Raw genomic sequence first — 20,633 nt, 5'->3', positions numbered from 1 at the left:
ACACCTGGAGCTATTGTGGAAGTGGCCACGAATTTGATAGGTCTGTTTGAATTTTGAAATATTATTCAATTCGTGATTTGATTTTAATTTTCAATTTCCTATTTCAGTTATCAGTCAGATTTCAATTTCCAGTTATATTCCGAACATTTTTTCTAGTTGTGCCGTGTCGTGTCGTTTTAATTATTACGTGGTCTTTTTCAAGTGGTTAATGTAAATGGTTGATCATATTAAGTTTATAGGCACTTGCTTGGCCTAAAAATTATATGCTTTTGAATGTACTTTGGCAATAAAAATATATTTTCCTCCAATTAAGCCATTGTGAAAATTAAGGTATGCACAAACCATACTTTTGAAATTAAAACCTTTTTTGAATTATAAAATTGCAGTTTCTAACGCACATTGAAATTAATTTTTGCAGGCTCTATTTGGCTCAATTATGTCTGTAACAAATCGAAAGAAACCTGTTGAGAAAGAGCAATTGATTGAAAATGGTGAATTAAATTCTAATGAGAGAAGTAACATAAAAGGTGATGAATGGAATATAGCAGTGCTGTTATTCTTATATGCTCTACAAGGTATACCACTTGGTTTGGCTGGTGCAGTGCCTATGTTACTGCAAAATCGTGGCATCACATATACACAACAAGTAAGTAACAAACATAATAAATTACATAAAAATGTTATTGATTTATATTTTCTTTACTTATAAGTAATACAACTGTTTACTGGATCCAGTCATTAAGTATTATAGTAATAAAATAATTTATGGGCTGTGCAGTTTAATAGCATATTTGTAGCCAACATAAATTTACTGGGGTATCAGGCATGTAAAACACATTTTGTTACCATTAATACAATATTTCATATTAGTAAGGCAGAAAAATCATTGCATTATTTATTTTTGACCATTAAATGGCAACGAAATTTATATGTATTATTCTATTTATAGGCTGAATTCAGTTTTGTCAATTGGCCCTTTAGTGTAAAGTTACTATGGGCTCCAGTTGTGGATGCACTATTTCTACCAAAATTTGGAAGACGGAAAACCTGGCTAGTACCAATACAATACCTTATAGGAATAGTGATGATAATAATGTCATTAAATATTACCGAATGGCTTGGATCAGAGGAAAAGGCTCCTACTATGACACTATTGACAATGTCTTTCTTATTTCTAAACTTCCTGGCTGCTACACAAGATATAGCAGTTGATGGTTGGGCCTTAACTATGCTTAAACGGTAAGATATATTTCTAAAGAACATTTGAGAGTGACCACAGTGTAAGGACATACAAAGCACTCAGTGCGCAGTGGTATGTATCTCTAATGAGTTTAATAAAATTAAATTTCTATAGTATTGTTATTTGACCTTCTATCTATTATTATAAGATCTATTAGTGGTTTTTTAAATCTATGTAGTAATTAATATATGTACTTTAATACAATGCCCTATTGGTTGTGTGGGACAAAGTCTATGTGTATTTCATAGATGATCACTATTCTTTATTTAGTCCCATTTTGTTTGAAGCCACGATTGATTTATACAAGTAATTCTATATTAGTAGTTGATTCAACATCCTATTACCTCCTCCTAATTGTTCATTTTTTTTATTCATACCTCACCTTGAAAGTAGATAAACTTAAGAAAGTATTCTATGTTTTAAAAATCTATATAATACTTGTAACTAATGCTTTTTAATATAATTTCCAGGTGTAATGTTGGACATGCATCCACTTGCAATACAGTGGGCCAAACTGCTGGTTTCTTTCTAGGTTATGTCCTATTTTTAGCCCTCGAATCTCCATACTTTTGCAATAAATACATTAGATATGAACCACAGGAGACTGGGCTTGTAACATTAGCTAGTTTTTTGCTATTTTGGGGCTGGATATTTATTATAACAACAACATTCATAGCTATATTTAAGCATGAAAAGAATGAAGAAGTTGATATGTCAAATGAAAGCAAAGGCGTTAAGGATATTGTGAATGCATATCAACAGTTATATACAATTGTAAAGTTACCAGCAGTGAGAACATTAGCACTTGTTTTGTTTACAGCAAAGGTAAGCTTTATCGCAAATGTACTATTAGTATTTTATTTTATGACTAATTTTTACAATAATTGTTATAGCAAATTGAGCAAATTGGTGAAGATTTATTGATTGTTCATTTATTTACATATAATGTGATGCATGGATCATAGTTGTGTGTTTTTTGTGAGCCTACAGGTAGACCATAAAAGGAGACTACTGCAGCCCATAGACACCCATTTTGTTAGTGGTTTAAAGAAGGTGTAAAAAAAGAAATTATCTTAAGATACCAAAATAAGTCCAGATAATTATTTTATGTAAAAATTTAGTCATTCATTTGTTTCTTGAATGTTACATTCTTAGCTTAAGAGTTTGAATGCATTCATAAAAGTTTGAAATCAATAGAAGGCTTGTTTTCATAGAAAATATGAAACCTTTATGTTAAAGAAATAGGTTTGTGCTGTATATATATGCTAGGTTTTTTCTTAGTATAATATTTTTCAGCTTGGTTTCTGCGCAAGTGATGCAGTATCAGGATTAAAACTTGTTGAGGCTGGAGTGCCGAGAGAAGACCTGGCACTATTAGCTGTACCTTTGGTTCCTGTGCAGATAATTATGCCTGTGGTAAGTACAGTTGAGACGTAAAAATCGTGAAATTAAATAGTAGTATGGAAAACTTCATCATAACGTGTGAATTATTCCAATAGAATTCGTGTTGTAAACCACTGCCAAAAACTTTATCTTATTGCCGTATAGGAATATATTACAAATCACGATCCCATCAAATTTAAATAAAAAGAACTTGAAGGGTTGTGTTGCATGTTTGATGGGACTAACCTTTTGTTTTAATTTTAGTGACTGCAGATTTTGTCTAAACAATCTTCAATATGTTTTTTTTAATATGGTGTTCATTGTAATTATTGTACATTCTAAGACATTTTTTGGCTATTTAATTAATAATAAGTACATTTTTTTTTTAAATTATATTTCAGATCCTAGCCAAACATACAACCGGTCCCCAACCACTATCACTATGGCTTCGAGCATTTCCCCTTCGGCTCCTTGTGGGACCAATCGCCGCTGCACTAGTGGCCATTACCCCAAGCCTTTTGGGAAATTCTGGGCCATCTTACTTCTATCTTTTTCTATTGATGTGTCTCTATGTATTTCACCAGGTCAGTATGTATTGGTTATAAATAATGTTATTTTGTTTGAGCTTATAAGAATACTAATGTATAGTATTGATGATTAAGTAGATTAAACCTGGCAGCACTTAAACTCTTATTATTTAAAGTGATATTGTTTCTTCTCAATTAATTATAATTGAGAAGAAAAAATACAAAAAGAAAAAATAAAACACTGGGATCATCAAAAAAACAAAAATATACTACAAAATTAATACAATGCTATAATTCCTATATTTCAGACTTGCCTCTACTGTATGTTTGTGGCAGTGATGGCATTCTTCGCGAAAGTTTCGGACCCAACAGTTGGTGGCACTTATATGACGTTACTCAATACCGTGTCCAACCTTGGTACCAATTGGCCCAATACGTTGGCACTTTGGGCCGTTGATAGGTTGACGTATAGAACGTGTACGGCTGAGAATTTGAGTGATAATACTTGTTCGTCGGAGTTAGAAACTGAGGTAAATAAATGTTAACTGTTGTATTGTTCGTACGTTGGATCACCGTGTGGATTTAAATATTTTAAATCGTTTTCTACATTTTGTGTCTTAAAATAATACAATTAACAGAGTTTTAATGAGTCTGCAGGTTTCTAATAAACAGGACTTCTAATACCTACGTAATTATCTATAGTTGCATACCCTAGTAAATCTCACAAATTTATATTAAACTTCATAAATGGAATATAATTATGCAGGATCGGACATAGATAAGAGAAATTGTAATATGTCATAGACGAGAAATGAGTGCCTCTAGAAATAGTAGATTAATGACACTTGCCATAGTAGCTATACCTATAAAAACTAAAATACAATCAAAATCTGTTATAACGACATCGAAGGGACTACTCATATTTGGTCGTAAAAACTGATAGTCGTAACAGCCGATGACGTTGTTATTAAGTACCTAATACAATAGAATTCAGCCGGGACCTTTGATTTTGGTCAATATAATCGGTATGTTGTTCTAAGCGATGTCGTCGTAAACGGTTTTGACTGTATGAATAAGCGATAATTATTAATTAATTAAATAATTTTAAAATATTAATTAATTTTAAAAAAATGTATTCCTTTCAGGTATGCAAAACTAGCGGTGGTACATGCAATGTACGCATGGATGGTTTCTATATAGAGACAGTGATATGCCTTATTATTGGTTTCATTTGGCTCCAGTGGGGCCGAAGGACGATACTGCGCTTACAACGGCTGCCATCAAGCGCTTGGCAGATTGGACGGCATAGATAAAGACTGATTAGTACAATTCACGCAAACTAGATGGCGCTGTAACAAAATGTTCTCGCTGTAATAATACTTGAAAAAGGACATGTTTTACCGTTTTAATCAGCTGGTCATGTGGCAGTAAATATAGAATGACTAACAATAGTATTTACAATAATTATCTCAACAAGAAATGTGTAAGCAACATGGTCATAGAATTTAGCACTATCACTCTCTATTATTTAATATACCTAGTCTTGACGACTTACAGTTGTAAATGTCAATTGTCATATGACCTAGTCATATAGTGGCACAAAATCGTTACTAAATTATGTCAAAACTTTTTCATCGTAATGATTTCATTATATGCTGGGAAAGAAAAGCAGTCATAAGAACACGCTTTTTTACTTTTGCGTGTTGACATTATGAATGTCAAATTTCATGTTTAAGGTTACGTCCATTCAAGTATTGCATAGACAATTTATAGAGTAAGATCTAATCTCCTAAAGGTACGTTTGAACATTTATCATAATTTCAAAAGCTTTAGATTTTACTTGCATAAATTAATAAGTAAATACAAATTAATTTATAGAATAGTAATAAATTTTTAGTTTATATATGGTTATATATTTTTCGTAAGAGCGGTCGGGGCTTTCCGTCACTCCTTTGTGTGTATATTCTGTGGTAAATTGAATTGGTTGTGTTTTATATAGTGAATATTTATTTTATTGGCAATAAGTTAATAGATACAGACTGCCTCTTACCATTCCATTAGCATAATACACTCTATCTTTTATCTTAAATGCAAATGCGTTGTCAAGAATACTAGTAATAAAGTAGTTACTTTGTTGCGTTCAAAACGATCAATCTCTCAGAATATTGACAAATATTTGATAAAGAAAATGGCAATAGTTTAATCATGTTAAAATTTATCTCATACGAAAGCACAAGCTTCATTTATAGAGCACAAGTTAATTAGTTTTATTTCAATCTATTAATTATCTGGTGTTTATTTTACTTAATACTTTTTTAAACGGAAAATTATACGTAAAATTTTAATATAGTCTATGGCAAGAGTTGTTCCAATCAGAAGAATAATAATCTGTGGTACTTTGTCACTGTAAGTATACCCGCGAACTTTTGGACACGCAAAATCTTGCCATTTAATGTTATTATATGTTTAACTGTTAATAGGTAAACGTTGATTATTTTAAGTAAAATTGTACGGGTTCATATGGAACATAGTCGAAGCTACGCATTCGTCCATTACTCGCGTGGAGCTCATAATAGATATGTATATGTAATCGTCAAATTATGAATATACTTACATTTTATATCTTTCGATATTCTAAACGCGAACAGTTGTGATCTTTAACATATGGTTCATCATTAAATTGTAATCCTTAATACCGTATTATTTTGAAATGGCAATGTTTCAAATCATAATGTTTGTCTTCGATTTAACAAAACTTAATTTAAAAAACAAAACTAAATAAGATGCAATAAAATGAGGGCCCCATGTTACAGTTCATAAATTTTTAACATTTTACAATATTGCGAGATAAATTGTGATGTAACATGTTTAAAAATCCCATTCTCACTAAGGAAAATTGCTAAATTAATGAGGTCGGACTCGGAAGATCTACTAACAGTAACATACAAAGATTTAATGAAAAGTAAACCACTAATTATTATTACCACCGTTTCACCTCTTACCCTAACTGGCTTTGAAGCATTAATGGCATACTTCTAATTCTGTTTATATTAAATGTCAAAACTAACCAAAAATAACTAACTATATGTCTAAAAGCAATTTACCTATCAACTTGATATTATAATTATTGATATTCTCGTACAATAATGCAATTACTAAATCTATAAAATAGATTTTTCAATGACAATTTCTAGCTAATTTATTCATATAGAATTATGTAAGTATTAATTTGTATATATATTGTATGTATAATATATGCATATGTATAACTCCAAATAAAGTACATAATGAATTGATTTAATCTTTGTATTGAACCCTTTACTTATTCAGTTACCTAATTAGACTTACTACTATTAATCAATATTTTTAAGTTTCTTTAAGCGACACCTACATTTTCCTTATAAAAACTAAATTAGTCAAATTGCACTCTTAACTAAAAGGCTAGTCTCTTTTTGTGAAAAATGTCAGATGGGGACTAGTTTAATCTATGAATTTGACATGAAGATAAGGAAAATTTTAGCGCGCAATAATAGTTAGTTTGTAGACTACATCATGAAAACATAAGGTGTGGCAGCCATAACATGGCTGGATGATTTTTACTTGTTCTTCTTAAACGGCGTGTCCTTGAAAATGCCTATACACAAGTTTTGACTGACGTTTATATTATGTAATTAGGTCTAATCCTAGTTGTATGATTAGATATGTTTCGATTTTAGGACACAATACGGATGGCAACTGATTTTTCCACTAGCGTGCGTGTAGACATGTTACTATCATATAAAAGGCAATGAAAAATTGTTTGCGATTACACTTTATTTACACATCAACATCTTATAGTTTAAAATATAACAACATATTTAATAAATAGATTTTACATTACACTTCTATAAATTGTTGTTAATATAAGAATTTAATTTAGTAGAGAATAAAAATAACAAGATATAATAATATATTATTCTTCGATAATTTTGTTAGACTAAAAATCAAATCTATCAATATTTAATGTGGAAGAAAATGATTTTGTGCGTGGACCTCCCAGGTACACTGTATTTTTTGTTACATTCTCGTTAGTTTAATCGGCTTCAAACGTATTGAACTTTTATAATTATTCAAATTTTTTATGTAATAACAACTAAACAAAAACACGTTTCTGACACGTTTCTGGAACTCGAATAATAAGTCCCAACTTGTAGGAAAAACAACACAATCAGAAAATATGTATTTATAAAATATTTAACATTAATAAACTCTTATAAGAATGCATCGTAAATAAATATTTCTTTAACTTATTAAATTATTTACATAACTCGGCGTCTTTTGGATTACACGATAGTCGAAATATCGAGGTATGTAGGTTTCATTAAAGAAATTTTATTTAAATGTGTAGTAGTCGCGTAAACTAAAGTCTAAAGATAATCCAATTGCGCCGTTTTAACTAAAATACTTAGTTACAAGAGTGCAATTAAGATAAATAGGTTTTTATTAATAAATCCTCTTATATATTTGGATTTTCTATTTAAGCGTTTTGTATATAATAATCTCAGAGCTCTATATCTATAGTTTTAGTTAGTTAATAACCCAAATTCATAAAAACTAAATAAAGCCTTGGTAATCATTTGCGTTGATAAGTGTTATCTACATTAAAACAGTGTAAACTGATTTAGTTGTAATGAATGTGTGTCTGTATGACAATGACTATCAGCAAATGATAATAGACGATCAACAAATCACACTATCTGATCTATTCTGTTTTTGTCTGTCTGTTTTTGTTAATCGCAGTTAAAATTTAGCTGTTCTAGCTTGTTATGGTTAACTCATAAATTATGATTAATTTTTGTGACAATAAAGACTGTGTCTGAAACTATATTATTATAATATGTACATACGAAATAACAAAATTATAATCTAAATTGTAATAGATATTATTTTGTGAGAGAATTGTGTAATACATTAGAAGGTATATGGTTGAACCTGTTCAGACATGACAAAAATAATAAATAATATAATTATGAATTTGGTTTTAGGAAATACGAAACCGAGAATTTGCTGATACATGCATATACACGATTTAAAACATATTTACAGAAGAATACTTCACATACACTTCTTATTAAAAATAATATCTAATATTTATACATTACATGTTACATACTTTAACAACAACAAGGTAAACTACATCATGAATGTGCGTAAGAATATTTTTGTGCTAAAAATACACGTAGATAAGTATCTAACGTAAATTTTTTACGAAATTTCGTAATTAAACATATGATTACTGCTCGCGATAGACATAAAAATGTATTATATATTATATAGATTTTACTAGTATTATATTCAGTTTATAGCTCTTAAGTTGAGTCACGAGATTAAGCCTGGCAGTAAAGTAGGTACAATGGTGGAACTAATTCCACAAAGCCAACCCAAACAACTTAGTCCTGGTGCAAACATTCTTTTTACCCAGACAAGATGTACCTACATTATATTTCTGAAGATTTTATGGCTGTTGAATTGTTATGTAACATATTTTTAAGTATAGAGATCCTTTAAATAATATTGTCATGAGTATCACTTAACGGTAATTGACGCTTTCTGCGGTAATCATAGGTGTTGTGGGTAATTATAGGTTTGCGCAGAAATTATAAAATAAAATATACTGTAACACGAGAGAAAAATTGATCTAAATCTTGATAAAAACAACACAAACTACCATCTCGACAAATCGATTTTCTTACTAGAATAATCAGCTAGGAGAATTTCTGAAACTTTTTGCATGAAATACGGTTGTTCAATTATTTAATCTGCGTTATTTATCAAAGTGGAATAATAATTGCAGACGTCTTTTTAATTTTTAAAATAATTTAAATTAACTATAAGTATTATTCAGAGTAAATGTGTTTTAATATAATTGCTGAACTCTCTAATACCAAAGTAATGTTATCCTGGTCTCAATTTGAAATACCAACCAATTTCAACGTCCATTTAAAATCACGGCTCCCGTCTTGAGAGTTCGTCGTCACAAATAATTGGTTTGCGGTCGTCGCTGCGGCTGCCTCGTCCTAATCTGCCCACGCGCCGGGCTAAAGTGCTTGTCTTGTCCACTGCGCCCCAACCAGTATGGTTTCCGCTATAGGAGCGAGATAAAAGACCGGTCACACCCTCGCCTAGTTTGCTGTGATGGATTCCGTACAGGAAGTATAGTAGGAGACCTGAAATTTTATGAAGTTTTATATATGTATTGAATTATTTAAAAATGAAATTCTTTATTTAGTTTAAATAACAATACATAACTTGTGGCTGACAATATTCGTTCGAGGTACAATATGTTTTATTGATTTATGTTGTGAAGGCGCAATTTGACCAACAAACTTCTACTAAATCATGTTTGTCTCTTTACAAAAATGCACCAAGTTTCTTTAAGAATAAACGAGATGTTGTTATAAGTAATTTCTGTTATAACTTTATTCTACAATTCCCTATTTCACTGTTCTAAATATAGAGTATAATCTTACCAATTGTCATCCAGATAGCGAATCTTGCCCAAGTGAGAATGTTGAGGTTTATCATAAGTTCAACATTGAGCATAACACTGGCGGCTGGTAGAAGCGGGACATATGGCACTCGGAAGGGTAGACGAATCGGACTTTGTTGGTGAGCCCAAATAATGAAGAGGCCTAGAATAGGTATGTTTAAATAAATCTTGATGTAAAATCTTGTAATATGTAATTCTATCACCAACTTAAGTCTACTGTGTAATACACAGTTAATTTATTTAGTCCCTATAGATATTTGAAATATATTTAGATTTTATAAAAAAATATATTTAGGTTATTACCTAGAACGAAATAAGTTTTGTTATCTTCAAAAATATATATGGGGTTTTCGATGAAAACGTTAATGAATAAACAACTATAATGTAGAGTTTTTCAGTCAAGATAACGGTAAATGTGTATCGAGACTAAGGGCAATCAGAAACGAAACTAAGCATTCTCTATATACGAGTATGTATGACTTCCGTGCCTCAAAATGTTTTTTGTCAACTGTGAGTTGTAGTTCTCACAAAGTCTCGTTTCTGAATCTCACTCTCATTCAGAATGTATACTTACATCCAATTATAATTAGGCTGAGCACAACATCGGGTATGATCATCCACATCACTAATTTATGTTCAGCGAGACGATTATGTGCGCTTAGTATGGCTGTAGCAACAGTGAACACGTAGACACAGCTGGTAACTGCAGTGCCAGGAGCTCTGCCCCCTACTAGTGGTTCCAGCCAGGCATATTGAGGTCGGAGACGGCCAACTGTCAGTGCTTCGAACATCTAGAGTGGAGTTCCATAGAATAATAACTTTTATTTGATTACCAATTATCTAAACTATATATTGTTATTTCAAATATTTTAGCTTCCCAATGTGGTTGTGTGGATAAGAACAAACAACACAAAACAATTATTATTTTGTGTCGTACCCAGGACCTCCAACTTATACCCTACACGTTTTACCGATTAAGCCATATTTTATATAATGTGTAGTAATGGTAGATATAATATACCTCTGATGAAGAAGATCCAGCATCTGTTCCAGGTGTTCCGGTTGCCGAACTGTCTTCACGATCTCCTGGAGATTCTAGCTGAGGAATACCGAAGTCTTTGTCTTCAGTTGGAGGTGCTGGTCTATATCGAAGAATTATAACAGCAGCACTCACTATCGTGTACGCTAATAAAGTACCAATGGACATAAACTCTACAAGTTTCTCTAAATCAAACAGAAGAGCAATCAAAGCAGATGAGAATCCAGATATAATAAGGTTGGAAATTGGTATTTGCGATTTGTTACTCATATCGCTAAGAAAACCGAACAACAAACCATCAGCCGACATCGCATAGAGACACCGAGGTAGAGAAAACAGTGATCCTAATAACGTAGTGGTCATTCCGCAAATGGCGCCAACAGCCACTGCATATTTAGCCCAATTAGCATGAACGGCTTCAAAAGCTTTTGGCAAAGCGGCATCAACATCAATTTGTGTATAGGGTACCATAAGTGTTAGAGCAAGGGCCACAAGAATGTACCCGATACCAACTACAGCCATAGATAAAATAGTAGCTGTCGGAATGGAACGAGTGGGATCTTTTGCCTCTTCACTAGATGCAGAAATGCTATCGAAACCGACAAATGCATAGAAACATGTAGCGGCACCGGTTAGAACTCCACTTATACCATAGGGCATGAAACCACCGTGAATGTCAGACCAGTTGCTAAGATCTGCGTAGAAGAAACCTAAGAAAATAACGAGAGATATGACAATGAGATTTAATATAGTCAGACCGTTATTAATATACGCTGATGTTTTTACGCCAACGGCGAGAATGAGGGAAGCTATGATGCAAATGAGAAATGCTAAAATATCGGGATATTTGCTTAAAAGAGTTTCGTGTAGCTCGCCCGTCACTGATGTAGTAGCGTTACTAATTGCTCCGTGTAATAGCGCGTCAAGGTAACCCGATGAAGCCCGAGCGACTGAAGCAGCACCTGAAATAGAATCATTCTGTTGTCAACATTATGCCAAATTTTGTGCAAATTAAACTAAAACTGCCTTAAAATTGTTTACATGTCGTAATAAATTCCCGTTGTCAGTATTCATATATTCTATAATTCCAATTAATAAAACTTACCAATCATGTATTCAAGCACAATGTTCCATCCAATAATAAAGGCCCAAAATTCTCCAATGCTAACGTACGTATATGCGTAAGCACTCCCCGCTCTGGGTATCCTAGTTCCAAATTCTGCATAACATAAAGCAGCTAGTGTCGAAGTTATACCAGCCAAAAGAAAACTGAGCGCAGTCGCTGGCCCTGCCATGTTCTTTGCTACTGTTCCTGTTAAAACGTAAATTCCAGCTCCTACCATATGTCCAATACCTGAAATTATGAAAACAGAAATAAGGACAAATAATATAAATAATAATAATAAAAATTTAAATGCTAGGTGAAGCTAAAAGCAACTATTATATACCAAAGGGCAACTACAACGTGAAAGTCTATAGCTATTGGCGTTTTGAGTAGAAAACCCCTTGTGAGTTAAGGTTATAGGAAGTAGATGTGATGTGATTTGATGTGTTATTTTTGCTTACCTAACAAGGTGATATCAAACGTAGTGAGGCATCTGTTCAGAGGCGTATCTAGGCAATCTCCATACAGAGGTTTACGCCTGTTCATTTTGTGACAAAATCCTGAGAGGACATGACCCAGGATTTTATGCCTGGCGCCCGGCATTTTGGCTAAATAGAACTCACAATTGGTCTTTGATCCGATATTTAGTATGCGAGCACTTGATGTCTTTTTCCTACTCGTAAAGGGATTTTTAGTGACCAGCTGACGTTTGTAATGGTTCCTGGAAGAGTAGAAAATATTTTCTGCGCGCGCACTCGATCGATAGCTTATACCGAAGCAACAAAGATATAGATATTCGAAATTCCTCTAACTTCTGATTCTTGGAAATAGGGTGACGTTTACATAATAATATCCTACCTATAATATGAAAAATCATCAAGTTATTAAGAACTCAAATTAACATCAAATTATAATTACCTACAAAATAAAATAACGAGGCTTATTAGCGTACACGAAGAAATTTGCACATTAAAAAAGTTAAGTCTGAAAAGCATAATTTTTTGAAGAAATATAATATTTACTAGTAGACTCGGCCAAGCGTTGCTGTGGCTAAGATTTTTGTTATATTACATAGTAGTAAACTATTCAAGAGAAACGGCAGGAGAACACCAATCCACCATGCTTTTTTGGTGGTTATGCCATTAAATTGTAGCTTATGTGAAACGTTGGTATTTATTTTGATAAGAATCAATACCTAGGTACGCCGTCTTTATTACCACCGCTAATAAAGAGCCTTTTCTAGCGGTGGTATTTTAATAAAAAAAAATAATAATAAAAGGACGCTTATTGTGACGTAACTATAAAAGATATATAACAGACATGCTATCGCGACATTTTTTATAGATAGTGATGTGTCCTGAAAAATTGTAATACATCATTTTGTTCTATCATTAATAGTTTTCGCAGCGCACGCGATTAAAGGAAGTTTTTTGTTTATTTTTTTACACCTTGGGTAAGATTATTCAAGTTTTAGTAAGCGTCCCTATTTTTTTTGAAAATGATTGAGTATGTCACTCGGGAATAGTGTAGCTAGCCAACGGTGAAAGAATTTTTGAAATCGGTCCAGTAGTTTCGGAGCCTATTCATTTCAAACAAACAAAAAATCAAATCTTACCTATTTATAATATTATTATATATAAGTATAGATGTAAGTATAACAAAACAAAGTACGCAATAGAATCCATCAGCCAAAATTTGTGTCATAGGCTAATTATTAACATAATAGATAAGATTTTATATAGGTAATATCTGCTGACCTATTATGAATTGCTATACCTGAATCATATCGACTTAATTTTTCTTAATTTTAATATCGCTTAGTGGTCTATATGGTGATAAGATAACTGTTGCTGATAAGTGTAAAGGCCGATTTACATTATCTTAGTGTTTAGGAGAGTGCTTTAGGATAGTACTTTAGTTGAAACATGTAAACGCTACTTGCTTTAGTAAACGCTACGCTAAAGAACTTGCCTTTCAAGTTGTACTAAAGCACTCTCCTAAACACTACGATAATGTAAATCGGCCTACTTCGGTTTACTTGCTTTAAAAAGTTATCAATGGCACAGACGCAGGCATGTGCCCCGCCCCTATGGAGGGCTTATAAGACTAAACAAATATTGTAAAGTGATGTTTAAAAAGATGTTCATGTAAAAATACATCATCTAAATTATCGTTAGAAGTATCTAAATAGTTTAAATTTTTTATAACAAAACAAATAACGAATATTTTTTTCGATACATAAAATGCAAGTAATTAGTGAAACTAAAAACGTGACCTCAGCTCAACCTAGTCTCATTATAATACCTGTTGCTCGTTATTACTTAGTAACAAATCGTTAGTTGTTGACCTAAAATCGCTGAACTAATTTATGAACAAGCAAATTGGGTGTGTCGCGGAAAAATATAGCATTTTAAAGCAAGTCTGGAACCAACTATATTATTTATTCCACAACCCTATATTATTGTTTGTAAAATTAATAACATTCATAACTATACGAAGATTCTTTTTTACACCGTTAATTTGATTTAGTGGTATTTAACTCGTCATGTGGCCTGCAATATATCCTGTATTTAACTGACTGTAATTAAAATTATTTTAATCAAATGATGGTGGACACTAAATACTTGAACACGGCAGCTTGTTGTGTCGCTTAATTTGTAAAAAACTAAGTCAATGTTGTCAAGGTCCTGTTCAATAGTCTTAAGACTTTCTGTTTTCTTTCTCTATTTCTATTATTCAGTACGTATTTTTTTAGGGATTGTGACAATAAAAAACTTTTTCTATTTAAAACACTTTATTGCGACCCTACAAATCCAATTAAACTATACGACATTTTATAAACTGTTAATAATTTACGTAAAATAAGAATAAACTATATTCTTAGCTACCAATTTTCTGATTTTCCAATCGGACTACATCCGATTTTCTAGTTTTTGGTATTCACCTACAGGACAAATATTTAACTAATTATTCTCGTCGCAACAATCCTAGATTCGTAGTGATTTTGATTTATACAAGTGCGAAACTATGAGTTTTTACAAACATTGGCTTGTGATACAAACTGCTTAACGAATTACTAGGCGTATATGGAAAAGCGGGTCAAATAGTTAATGGAAAATGGCGGACCGAGTTTTTATATAAAATAACCAAGATTACATTAAAGAAAGTTGCCCTCTTAGCTTCCACACACACACCTAGTTTGTCAAATATTTTTAAATATTACATTTACATTACAATTATAATTGTGCTCTATATTATAATTTATTTTGTCGACACAATACGTATTTTATGATTTTGTACGTGAGTGATGTCCCTGTAGTTAATATAATAACAAGTATACAAAATAATAATCGTTATAAATTATAATTCACTAACTTTTCATATGGCTGCTAAATAAAATACTTTTCAACATTAAAATAAAATATTACACAGTAGGTACTTATAAGACTACTTGCAATATTACATTAGATATACAAATAATTCGTTAAAACTATATTAAAAATACACATTGGTAATAAAGCAGTCGGTTACTATTTTAGATTTAAATTCGCTAACGGTTATTGCCAACTATGCATTATAACGATTTTAATTCTTTTATATGCAACCATGAGGTTATAGTCAATAATTTTAAAGATTCAAGTAAATAACGTGGAAAATGTAAAAAATTGGTAAAAAAATTTAAGTGGGCGGAAATATACTGGACGATAATTTGAGAAGTTAACATGTAGGCATTATAGTATGTAAAAAATAGTAAAAATAATTCGTATTAACTTATTGTAATTAGTATTTATGTGCTAAATAGATGAAGAAAAACATAAAAAAATATTAATTCACAGATTACAACATTACACTTCATAATATTATGCATTGTGATGGATTTATATAAATGATATGTTTAATGTTTATGTTTTCAGTCTTTAGGAACTGTGACAATGAATATTTATATCATATATACACAACACGGGATAGATAAATAAGATTAAATAATAGCCTTTGGTCGAATTTGTACTGAAACCTCATGACCACTATAGTGGCAGGCTTGCGGTTGAATGATATATTATCCTTCTATTCTTATTCATCTGTTCCGTGAATGACAACGAGTTGAAAATACCTTTATATCAATAGAATAACAATGGATTTGTTATATTTCCTTGTCACTGAATGAATTTACATTTTAAGAACTACGGATTAAAAGGACGAGAGTAGAACATAATGGCGAACTTAATATATCATAAAATATATATCTGACCAATGTACAATAATAATTTTAATATGCGTAATATAATACGTATATGCGTAATTTCAAAATAATACAAAAAGTATTAGTGTGTCAAAGTATTCATTTTAAAAAACTCATTATTCGGAATGTCAATATTTATTTCAGTAAATAAATTATAAATCCGAAAGCTATTGCTTTAAAATATATTTTTTTACATTTTCGTATTGGTAGTTGAATTGACTAGATGGTAAAAATATATGAAAAATACAATTTTTGTAATTAAAAAATTATGCATATTGCCAAAATTTCAAAATATGTGTGTGAACTAAAATAAACGTTTTGAAAAAGAGAATATAAAAATACATTTTCCATACAAAAAAAGCCTGATAAAAACGACTGCTTATTTTTGTTATATCACATAATAATACTGCAGGCGATTAAAATTGACAAAACCACAGTAATGTAAGAGTAAGTCACATATTACAATAATTATGCACAAGCTGAATAAGGAAAAATTAAATAATTCTAAAAAAAACACATTAAAAAAATCATTTTTGTAACACCGGTGAGGAAAAAAGTTTTCGAAATATCAATTATGTACCAAAAAATATTTATGAAATTGCAGCAAATAAGTATTTTTTAATAAAATTTTATGTTTATGCGGCTATAAAATTACTGGAAATTTGAGCACCTTTTTAATATTAGTAGATGAAAATAGCAAATGGGGATATCATTATCAAATATTTTAAAATAACATACATATATTTTATATAACATCATTGTAATATATCTATTATACAATAGTAATAGTGTATTATAAAAGTGGTATAAAATGTTTTGGCATTTTATAGTTGAGCAGACAAAAATTAAGAAATAGCAGTAAAATACGCGAAAATTGTTTGTTGTGTGCATATTTATAATTAAAACACCTTGAACATATGCATATAATATATAACACCTAAAATGCAGCAAAATTATAATTAATTTTATTTGTATTATTATATTTAAATTGTCATGGATTGTTAAATTGCAACTCTATTAATATTACATCAAACTACATATTTTTTGAAATTACTACATTAATGGATAAAACAACAAGTTATGTCACTTACAATTTATTACAACTTCAATTTTAAAATTATTAATTTCCTGAACAATATGATGAAACAACATAGTTGATACACATTGTACTTTAGAAGTACCTATATTTTTATCTTTTTCATTTAAACTTTTTCCATAAAAATAATTTCAATAACAAACCAGTGTTCCATACCATAGCACCTTACAATATTTAAATATTAAATTTCATACAACATATCACAATTAATAAATTGTTTTTCCTAAATTAAGGATAAATATACCAAGAGACTAGTAGTGCCTTTTATGCCACTGGCATGCGTATGGCTATCCACCAGTTCCATTAAAATACTGAGCATGTTTTGTATATGGTGCTGCTATATGATAAGGCGGTGGCTGGCCTCGCATATAACCTCCATCAGGCCCACTAGGGCTGTGCCTATTTATTATATTTGGTTCAGTAGAGGAAGCCGGTATTGCTTCATATAAATCATACATATTTTGAGGAAGCATTGGCTGTAAATGACCAAAGCTACCATCATCTGATACCAAAGGTGTATTTGTCATACGATAGGGGTTGGTGTCATTTGTATGTCCAGTTGGAGAATAGAGTTCAGGTGATTGTGTAGCAACATATGTTGGGCTAGACGATGATATATCATACATATTAGCATTAGCTGAGGATGCAGTATGCATAGCTGCAGGAAAATGCAAGTCTTCTCTAGGGCTGGACCGAACATTATTATAATGACTAATGTTAGGCATTGTTGTAGAGCTTACAATTTGACTCACAGTATGTAACCGAGGACTTGGTAGTTGACGATTCACATTCGGGTGATAGTTAAAAACGTCATAATTTTTACGCCCAAATAGCTTTTCTCTTGCAGATGAATATGTTTCTCCCCGATATGTTGATTCATGAAAACTTTCGTCAGTTCTACCGTAACATGTTTCTTTAGTACTATATATTGCATCACACCCAAGATTGCTGTCCACCATACATCTTGAATCATATGAAGTATCCCTGAAATGTGATGCTAACAAAGATTCGTCAGCACAATGCCTATCTTGTGAGCTGAGGCTTAATCTCTGCATTTGTTCACAAGATTCTTCAGTGCAATTTCTATAGCTATCTTCACAATTGGGTAAAAAACGTTCGTGTTCTAAATAATTACTGTGTTGGACTTGACAACTAGGGTTCCGACTTGGCTCTTGCCGTATGTACTTTTCATTTTGACTAAAGCTATAGTGAGTAGGGGCTAGTGAGTAAGTAGAAGAATCATCTTTATAATTATTGACCTCATTTACTTGATTCTCGGAGTATAATGCATGGTCTACACTTTTATATGTTTTATCTTGTTCTTGTGCAAGATCTAAGGGCTTGTCATAGGTATTGTCAATAGGAAGATTATCATAAACAGATACATTCATAGGATCTTGATTTGTAGGATTTGTATTTTCTTTGCCTGAAGTGCTTATGTCTTGTTTCTGATTGTCTGAAGCAAATCTCTGCTGCAAGGTAGGCGTTATTTTTGCAGCTTTGATATGAACAGGGTTTTGCAACGGGGCAACATCTTGAGCTCCATCTTTGTGAATGTTTCTAGCATGTTTTGCCATAGCTCTAAGTTCTTTTGGATAGGGAGTTGGTGCACGGCGCAATTGTCCACCCTTTTCTGGAACTTTTACTGTGGGCTTCATATCAACAAAACTGATGTGTCTAACAGAATTATGTGCATCACCAGTTTCAGGCTTCTCTTTTTCTATCTTTAACTCAATAGGTTCCAAGGGAACTTGAGGAAAAAGATAGCAGGTTAGGACTTGTTCATAAGTATGAGAATCCACCTCCGAGTGCATGGGTACCAATGGCTTACTTTGATTTTCAGAGAGCCATAGAGCAACTAAATTTTCACAATTCAATAAAGATTGTGGTAAAAAACTAAGAGAATTTCTTACCAAATTGAGCACTCTTAATGAGGTCAAGTGACCAACTTCAGGTGGTACTTTAGCTAATTTATTTGATCTTAGTGATAGTACAGATAATTTGCTGCAGCTCCCTATTTCAGGTGGGATAAATCTCAGCATGTTTTCATCTACATTAAGATATTGTAGCTTCCTTAGAAGTCCAATTGATGATGGAAGGTTATCTAAGTAATTGCACATCAACATAAGTTCTTCTAAGTTCTTTAGCTGTCCTATACTTTCTGGAATGGAATATAGTCTGTTATTATCTAATTTCAATGATGTCAAATTACTAAGTTTACCTATGGTGTCTGGTAAGTGAGTCAAGTTATTTATTGATAAACATAAGTCTTGCAATTGTGTACAGTTACCAATCTCCGGAGCCAATTCATCTATCATATTATTACTAGCTTCCAAATGCACTAAATTCTCTAATGGTTTTATAACAGATGATATGCTTGTAAAGCTATTGCCATCAATCCACAATTCCTTCAATTTTAAGAATCTTCCAATGACTTCAGGGAATTGTTGGAACTCATTTTGTCCAATGTCTAATCTTAATAATTCTGTGGATCTAGACAAAGACTTGGGCAATATCATTAAATAATTATCTCTAAGCTCTAGAATATGCAAATGTGCAAGTCGTCCAAAATTTCCGGGAAGATATTCAAGGTATGTGTCATTAAGGTACAACTCCTGTAAGGCTATAAGATTAGTGATAGTGTCAGGCAACTTTTCTAATGGATTGACACTAAGATCTAAAAATAATAAATGTTTGAGTGCCTTCATGCTGTCAGGAATGGAAGCTAAGGTATTTCTGTTAATATTCAAATATTGTAAATTAACTAATGAAGAAATGGCTGATGGTATTGCTTGTAACTCATTATCACTTAGATCTAAATACTTTAAGCCATGGCACATGAATAATTGTCGTGGTAACTCCGTGATACGATTACACTGGCATAACAATTTTTCCAAAGTTCTCTCGTAAATGAAAACGTCTGTGGGTACATCTGTCAAGGACTGATGAGAATAATCTAATTCTACTATATCTTCAACACCAGGCCTCACACAACATAAAAAATTGAAAGGCATTTTAAAGGAACACTTCACTATCTTGTACTTAACTGCACCTTGTTATAAATAAATCACATTCCTCTGATTTTTATACTTTTCTTATAGTGAAGAACTGCACAAATAATATAAATAACGACGTTTTAATTCATAACCCTGTTTCTTCAGTAACAAGTAATAACTAGCAAAAACATAAAACATAAAAATTTCTGTAAGCTATCACCCACCATCATAAATTTCGACCCACAGACTATATCAAAATACAATATCGTAATATCTTTTTTTTTTGAGTTTATGGCCTGGTATCTAGACCTTTAGGCCATATCGTAATATCGTATTGTGTACACCACAGAATAAAATACTCTCGGTATGTACCAACACCTGGGGGTCTAGCCATATTGGTGTCGAAAAGTATTCTACATACACTACCGCTTTTGCGTAATTGTACTGTCGAAAACGCTTCGTTCGTAGCCAAGAGGCA

At 31.7% G+C, this 20,633-nt stretch overlaps 3 protein-coding genes across 3 annotated transcripts; 1 reads left to right on the top strand and 2 right to left on the bottom strand.

Annotated features, from left to right (window-relative positions):
- The first annotated feature begins 6 nt into the window (after nt 1-6).
- LOC125048980 (acetyl-coenzyme A transporter 1) lies at nt 7-6,446 on the top strand. The gene is made up of 8 exons (XM_047647967.1): nt 7-330; nt 419-646; nt 950-1,239; nt 1,711-2,065; nt 2,537-2,656; nt 3,025-3,207; nt 3,459-3,680; nt 4,296-6,446. The coding sequence occupies exons 2-8, from the start codon at nt 437-439 to the stop codon at nt 4,461-4,463; spliced, it is 1,548 nt and encodes a 515-aa protein (XP_047503923.1). The 5' UTR covers nt 7-330; nt 419-436; the 3' UTR covers nt 4,464-6,446.
- A 2,053-nt stretch (nt 6,447-8,499) lies between these two features.
- LOC125049154 (cationic amino acid transporter 4) lies at nt 8,500-12,565 on the bottom strand. Its single transcript, XM_047648284.1, has 6 exons — nt 12,285-12,565; nt 11,824-12,072; nt 10,701-11,680; nt 10,254-10,470; nt 9,660-9,821; nt 8,500-9,356 (listed from the first exon to the last, which is right to left on the bottom strand). Exons 1-6 carry the CDS (start codon nt 12,424-12,426, stop codon nt 9,136-9,138), a joined length of 1,971 nt encoding a protein of 656 aa, XP_047504240.1. The 5' UTR covers nt 12,427-12,565; the 3' UTR covers nt 8,500-9,135.
- Nucleotides 12,566-14,598: 2,033 nt separating this feature from the next.
- On the bottom strand, nt 14,599-20,408 carry LOC125048855 (protein lap1). Its single transcript, XM_047647791.1, has one exon. It carries the CDS (start codon nt 20,171-20,173, stop codon nt 17,447-17,449), a length of 2,727 nt encoding a protein of 908 aa, XP_047503747.1. The 5' UTR covers nt 20,174-20,408; the 3' UTR covers nt 14,599-17,446.
- Nucleotides 20,409-20,633: the final 225 nt, after the last annotated feature.

The sequence above is a fragment of the Pieris napi genome, chromosome 4, assembly GCF_905475465.1.
Source record: "Pieris napi chromosome 4, ilPieNapi1.2, whole genome shotgun sequence".
Taxonomy (NCBI): Eukaryota; Metazoa; Arthropoda; class Insecta; order Lepidoptera; family Pieridae; genus Pieris; species Pieris napi.
Note: the sequence above shows the minus strand (reverse complement) of the source record. Positions and strands in the feature narration are given on the sequence as shown.

Bases quoted from the DNA above. Each gene is read 5' to 3' on its own strand.
- LOC125048980 (XM_047647967.1), top strand. From the start codon at position 437: ATGTCTGTAACAAATCGAAAGAAACCTGTTGAGAAAGAGCAATTGATT. The intron at 2,066-2,536 runs GTAAGCTTTATC...AATATTTTTCAG, and splicing joins TTGTTTTGTTTACAGCAAAG to CTTGGTTTCTGCGCAAGTGA. The intron at 3,208-3,458 runs GTCAGTATGTAT...CCTATATTTCAG, and splicing joins GTCTCTATGTATTTCACCAG to ACTTGCCTCTACTGTATGTT.
- LOC125049154 (XM_047648284.1), bottom strand. From the start codon at position 12,426: ATGCCGGGCGCCAGGCATAAAATCCTGGGTCATGTCCTCTCAGGATTT. The intron at 12,073-12,284 runs GTAAGCAAAAAT...TCATAATTTCAG, and splicing joins GTTTGATATCACCTTGTTAG to GTATTGGACATATGGTAGGA. The intron at 9,357-9,659 runs GTAAGATTATAC...ATAAAATTTCAG, and splicing joins CGCTATCTGGATGACAATTG to GTCTCCTACTATACTTCCTG.
- LOC125048855 (XM_047647791.1), bottom strand. From the start codon at position 20,173: ATGCCTTTCAATTTTTTATGTTGTGTGAGGCCTGGTGTTGAAGATATA.